General features: G+C 36.4%; 1 protein-coding gene across 1 annotated transcript; it reads left to right on the top strand.

Annotated features, from left to right (window-relative positions):
- The first annotated feature begins 2,076 nt into the window (after positions 1-2,076).
- On the top strand, positions 2,077-4,045 carry LOC122029760 (F-box protein At1g10780-like). The gene is made up of 3 exons (XM_042588889.1): positions 2,077-2,921; positions 3,140-3,420; positions 3,504-4,045. Exons 1-3 carry the CDS (start codon positions 2,093-2,095, stop codon positions 3,738-3,740), a joined length of 1,347 nt encoding a protein of 448 aa, XP_042444823.1. The 5' UTR covers positions 2,077-2,092; the 3' UTR covers positions 3,741-4,045.
- Positions 4,046-7,207: the final 3,162 nt, after the last annotated feature.

Here is a 7,207-nt window from a genome sequence, read left to right as displayed (position 1 = left end):
GAAGTCACCATGGATCCCTACATAAAGAGTTATGTACTTTGGTTTCGTCAAACGTCACCCGTAACTGGGTGGAGTATAAAGACGATTACTGGGTATGTAACAAATGATGCGGAGGGATGTGAGTGATGTAGATGGGATCTATCCCTCCTATATGACGGGAGTGACATCGATATTCTTGATAGAGTGAGACCACGAAGTGCATGACCATGCCCAAATGAGTCAATATGAGATGTTGAGCTCATTTGATTTAGTGAGTCTACTTGGAGTTCAAGATTTAGATTGGTCAGAGGATGACACGGTCTATGCCTCACATTGATCAATCTAGATGTCTAGGATAGAAGTGCACTTGTCATATATTGTGAGGAGTCACAATTAGTAGTCACAAGGTGATGTTGGATCTTAACATTCTTATAACTTGGGTAGTAATGATGTGTTGCTAGATACCGCTCATTACTTATGCTTCTAAATGGATTTAGGAGCATTGCTAACGTTATAAAAACCTATAGGGTCACACTTAAAGGACAATTAGATGGAGATTAGGTTCATATGATGAACCAAGAGAGTTAGATTCATGTGATGAATCAAATTGGATTAAGAGTAATCCTAATTGTACTAATTGAGTTGGACTCAAGTTGATTCATGTGTTCAATGAGTCTAATTTAGATTATGACTCATTGAATCAATTTAATTAAATGAATTAGATTCATTATTTTAAATTGGCTTGAATCAAATGGTTGGATTAGATCAACCATGGGAGTTATAATGTCAAGTTTGACTTGACTTGAGAGGAAAAGGAAATGTCAAGTTTGACTTGACTTTATGCCACATCATTTGTGAGTTGGCATTAAGTGGTCAATAATGATGTTACACATCATCATGTTTAGAACATGTGTGTGCCACCTAATGGAGGTTACAAATCCCCTCTTTAATGGTCACATTAAATGAGAGGAGGTTACAAGATGTGGCCGACCACTTATTGTGATGAATGGAATTCATTTTTCATTCAAGGCATTCATTCCATCATCTTCTTTCTCAAGCTCTCAACCTTTCTCCCTCTCCTCTCTTGGTCGAAGCTTACCAAGGTGCTAGCACACCTTTGTGTTAGGTTTCACCACCTATTTGTTCGTGTGGATACTTATAGAGGGTTGTACACTTGACAATCTCGAGATCCGGCATCACTTGGAAGAGCGGGATACGCAAAAGGCTTCGCATCAAGGGTAAATATCTTCTCCTAATGTAGATCTAGATGTAAGAAACTCGTACTCGTAAATTTTATTTTATTTTACTTCGCACGGATCTGGTGGCAAGGGGGTTTCGGGGTTTCCGCGATGTGGAAAAGCGGTTTTCGCGGTCCGAAAAATCCAACATATGCCACTGGAGATGTTATAATATTATCGAAAAAATAAGCTAAACCCTAAATCTTATGGGCCTAATATGTTTCATATTATCCACAACGTGAACCTGATATGAAATCATATTAGATATACATTATGCATACTTGCATGCATGCTTACAAAAGAGAGAGGAAAGAAAAAAGATATTGCATATATAAGGAAAGAGAGAAAAAATGAAGGTGTAGAACGGGAAAAATAGATAATTGAGTGTGCACTTTGATAAATACTAAAATATAATGCATCTTTTGATTAATTCGTAAACTTAAATATATCCTTTGATAAATTATCAATACAATAATATTTGCAATACTTATTCTATTAGAGAACATCAGAGTTTTGGTTTGGAATTGGTGAATAAAAACGAATAGGAAAGAAGAAAGAAAATAAAAGTCAGATCATATCTGTGCTAATCATTTGTACGTCAATGTCGAATTTTAGACTCTAATAAATTTTAGGTTTTCTTCAATTGAATTTGGAATATAAAATAAATAAAGACCTCCAATATTTTAAACCGAGGCTCATTTCAAACGCCGAATGAATTATTATATACCGACGGGAACCTTCCGGGAAAGGGCAACCAACCCAACGGTCTAAAGATATTTTTAAATTTCCAAATTGGGCGGGCGAAACCGAACCAAATTTTAGACCAAAACACGGCGACCTCAATTTCAAATTTGAACCCAGCGCACTCAAATCTCATGCTATTCTTGACACCCCACTCCTCCTCCCAGACATTCCATCGAACAGTTTGCTTGCTTTCTTGCCCTTCTTCCGCATCCGCCATGGATTCGCTGCCAGACGCCATCGTCCACCACATCCTCTGCAGTCTGAGCAACGCTCGCGACGTCGCCGCCTGTTCCTGCGTCTCACGGTACTGGAACGAGGCCGTGCCCTACATCCCCTCCCTCTATTTCCCCCGCAACTCCTTGGATGGTGCTGCGGCCGCCGACGCCACCATCGGCCGCATGGTCGCCTCCGCTGTCTGCCTCCAGGATCTCATCGTCTATTGTCCCTTCTCCTCCGCGTCCCTCGCCTCCTGGCTCGACCTTCGCTGCGGCACCCTCCGCTCCCTCGAGCTCCGGATGGACGGCATCGCCTCTAAGCCGGCCTCTGGGGGCGACGATGAGCCCCCCGCTAATGAACTCGAATGCATTGGCGTCGCCAGGGGCTTGGAGTCCTTGAAGCTATGGGGCGTGTCGTTGACCACGTCGCCCAATTGGAACTGCTTCGACAAGCTTCGTTTCCTGGAGATCATAGGGGCGACGCTGCGGGACGGTGCTTTGAGTGATGCGTTGCACGCTTGCCCCAACCTCACCGACTTGGCGCTGCTTAGCTGCAACGGGGTCGCCGCCCTCTCCATTGAGCTGGAGCGGTTGGAGAACTGCAGGCTCGATTTCTTGGGGCCCGGAAATTGCTCCCTCCATTTAAGTTCCCCAAAGCTTCAGATCTTAGAGATCCAAGGTTTCAGCTGGATTCGAGTCAATCAAGATCACCACATACGAAGGCTCTGCATTGCTAAAAGTTCAGGTGATTAACTTACACCATTTTTTTTTTAAACATGCTTGATGCTGTTCGTCTGAATATAATTACTCCGTCTCTGTTTAAATTTCTATCAATTAGTCACTGATGACTGATTAAAATTAACTTGGATGACTTCAAATAATCTGAAACACATACATGGGTTTAGGATCATTTTTATGTGCAATTGTCCAAAGTGGTTTGTCTTTTCCTTGGATTATCAACAGGTAGAGTATATAAGGTGGAGCTAGGGAAGCTACCAGACCTGGAATTTATGTCCCTCAGAGGGATCCAATGGAGATGGAGTGCAATAAGCTCTATACTGTATTGTGCAAGTGAAGTTAGACATTTGATTATGAAGATTGAATTTTGTGGTGATTTTGACACACTCCAGCCCTTTCCAGAGATTGACCTGGTTGATTTTTTTAACAACCATCCAAGGTTGTGCAAGTTTGAGATTCATGGGGCACTTTTTGCAGCTTTTTGCCAAAAGAATAGCCTGAAAAATGTAAGTTGTAAACAACACAATTCAATCTTTTTATCCAAATCTAAGCAATCAGTAACCATTGCTTATGACTCTTGGTGATGCAGTTGGATTCAAAATTTGTCATACCTTACTTGGAAGAGGTTATCATCACTGTGAGGTCGCCCTTAAATGCTGAGCAGAAGTTGAATACCCTTGAATCCGTGCTAATGTATAGTGTGAAATTGCACAGGATGACTATTAGACTCTCGCAGATGAAGAACTGTAATGAGGCGGCTGATGATTTCTTCAAGGATATATGCAAGTTGAAATATATGAACTATAACGTAGTTCAGATTGAATAAAACAGGTTCCTCTTCGAATTAACTTGAATGATTGAGAAGTCTAGTTGACCATTTCAGATTCAGCAACCATTGAATGACCATTCTTGTTTCTGTTGAAATATTCTCTTGTCAGTGCCTTTTCCTTATTCATTTTCCATCTAATCAGTGGTTGAGACTTGTTGAGGATAACATTTCTTTTACAACATTGTTGCCGTTGTAGACTTCAACTAGTCATGCAAATTTATGTAATTGTATTCTTGATTGAAAAAAACAATCACTGAGACGGATATATATGATTCTAACAGTGATGAGTTTTAATTGCTCTAGTATCTTAGTTTAATCAAGTTTACTGAAAGAACATTGCTCACTTTCTCTAAATTTTTAAAATTGTGAACAATTTGGATAAATTCTTCTTGCTTCTTTCTTAAATTAGTCATACTTGAAGTTTGGATAAACATGAGTTTTTAAGTGCTCTAGTATCTTAGATTAATCAAGTTTATTGTTTTTTTTAAAAATTGTGAACAATTTAGGAGAAATTCTTCTTGTTTCTTTCTTAAACTATTCAGTCTTGGAGTTTGGATAAACTTCTTTATGGCAAAAGTAACTTAGCAACTCTTTGATTTTTATAATATCAACTGGACAATAGTCATGCATATCCTGTCTACTTTTCCTACAATCTGAATCAAATTACAGATCCTAGCAAAAGTTGTTCCTTCTACCCACTTCAGTTTCCTCAACAATGTTTGAACTCTGGAGACTAGTAAATGACTGTACCTAGTTGCAAATAATGATATATTAATTTCCACATACATTGCCCATATGAGTTGTACTTGTTTTAACTTTCAGAGTTTTTGTTAGTAGGAACTTGTAGATATTGAAGATAATGTTATCAGGAAATTAATATAGATGGTATTTCTAATTCTGTTACTCAATAAATTAACCAAGGATCACATTACTAGATTGCTCATTGATCTTGTAATTCTTGGATCACCAACTTAAAACCAAGGGATTTATTTGTTTCTTACTGGTTAAATAGTTGTGATAGCAATTAAACTCAATATTCATTAATGCATCCTAGGAGCCAAGACTCTTAACTCATATTTGTTCCCTCTCAGTCTTGGGCAAAGACCATCAATTTCTAAGAACTTGAGTAATGGTTTAGGAATGAATTTAACTCATAAAGATTGTGGAAATAGTAAATCCTAATATTTGCTAAGAAAAGAACTACAAGCTATCTTCCACAACATAGTTTCCTTTTTTACTAAAACAAACATAGAGTTCTGTTGAAGTACTATTACCGAAGTATCTTGCTTGACTAGTAGTGCAGTAATCAGTTTTTTATTTAAGATTGTGGAACTTTAATGAGTGTATTTTTTTTTTTTGCATTCTTATTCCAAGAAATCATTTTGTTAATTCAATTTGTTAGCCATATATGGTGTTATTCTAAGAATGGTTTATGGTTTAGTAACTAATAGCCATATATGGTGTTATATTTTGCACTAACACCTCACTTTTCCATGGAAACTCATATCTTCTTGTGTTTCTCTATGTTTTTGCTCCTTTTTCAATATTAATTATTTTTCCTTTATGGTACATTGACAAAATCATGGGCTTCAATTATTTATGCCACAATCATTTTTGAACTCTTTTTAACATCGACACATTTTGTATTATTACTTAGATTGTATGAGCACTCAAATATGACAATATGTAGATTGAATAAGGAACAATTCCATTACTACTATTAATGTTCAAAAAATTCTTGCTTAAGGCCGCTTAGGCATTGCTTAGGCGGTCGGTGGTAGCCCATCGCCCTGCTTTTTGCTAAGGTGATGAGGCATTAATCGGTCGCTTAGGCGGTTGGGCGCCACTTAAGATGCTGTTTGGCACCACTTCCTTGGCGTCGCATGATTTTTTTTTTTTGTCATGAAAAACTAATTGAATTGATCAATTGATTGATTTGGTAGGATTTTTTGTGACAGATAGAACTTTGCATAATCGATCAGCTGATCAATTTAACTTGTTGAATTGATTAGATCGATTTAATACGATTTTGTTTGTCATGAAAACTCTATTCGATCAGTCAATTGATCAATTCAGCTAGTTTTTTTGTGACAAACTTCTTCCCCTTGAATTGATCTATTGATCGATTCAGTAGATCGATTCAAGGGAGAGCAGAAAACGTGAATTTGTAAATTATAGAGTTATGTTTTAAACTTTTAATAGGGATTTTTAGTCGTCTTAAACCCTAAACCTCATCGTCTTCTCCCTCCATTTCTTCTCATTTTCTTCAACTTGCCCTAGTTGTTGCCTTTTCTCCTTCCCCTTCTTTTGAAAAATCAATTAGCAGTAAGGAACTTGTTGCCTTAGCCTCTTCCTCCTTTAGTCTTCATTAAGGAGCTTGCTGTCGTCGAGGCTACCAAGTGCCAACAATGAAAGGAAAATAACCTTTGTTCTTTCATTTCTAGTCGTAATCGTAGATAACTTTTTCTTCTATTATGTTAGTAAAATTAATGGGGTGCACAACTAAAGAATGTTTGACTTTTTGGTTGGTTGTCGCAAGAGTTTTCCGATTTATCTTGATGACCAACGGAAAAATTTTATGGGCTTGGGTCGATCATCCTAGTGCTAGTTAATAGGGCTAATTGAGTTTATCATTTATTTTCATTTCTAGCCATTCGTTAATTCTTAATAAAATTTAATTGTATGTTATTTAAATTTTGTATCTTATTGCTTGCCTTGAATTGAGAATTGTCATCTATGAGTTTTCTGAATGCTTGATAACTATTGCTTGTATATTCTTTTGTCAATGATTTTTTAAATGCTTGACTTGTAGTAAAATGTCAGGTATTATATCTTCTCAAGCATTTAATTCAATGTCGTCGATTGCTACCCCTTTGAAGCGTAAATCAAATGATGTTGGATGGGAATTTACAGAGATAGTGGAATTTACAAATTTGAATAAGTTGAAATGTAAATTGTGCAAAAATATTACTAGTGGTTAGAGTTGTAATCGAGTTGAGTCGAGTCGAATTCTTGAATGTTTGAGTTTGACTTATTTATAATCGAGTCGAGCTCGAGTTTTATTTAACGAATATATTCATGGCTCACGATTTTATTTGACCTTTTATCGAACTTAATAAATATAAATTATAAATTTAAATATTCATTAAAAACTAAATTATATATTTAGTGAAAATTATAATATTTTTATTAAAATTTATAATTTTATTCTAGTAAATAAATTTAATATATTTATTTATATGTTTCATAAATAGAGTGTAAAATTTATAAATTTAATATCAAAATTATTATTTTTTTATTTAAAAGTTGATAGCTTAACGACATGTTCACGAGCTAACGAGTCGAATATGGTGAAGTTTGAGCTTGATTTGTTTATCTTAATGAGTCTTATTAAACGAGCTCAAACGAGTTCGAATAGCTCATGAGCGGTTTGGTTCATTTACACCCTTATTAGTGGTGGAATT

Source organism: Zingiber officinale, chromosome 10B, assembly GCF_018446385.1.
Source record: "Zingiber officinale cultivar Zhangliang chromosome 10B, Zo_v1.1, whole genome shotgun sequence".
Taxonomy (NCBI): domain Eukaryota; kingdom Viridiplantae; phylum Streptophyta; class Magnoliopsida; order Zingiberales; family Zingiberaceae; genus Zingiber; species Zingiber officinale.
This window is presented reverse-complemented; position numbering and strand designations above follow the sequence as displayed.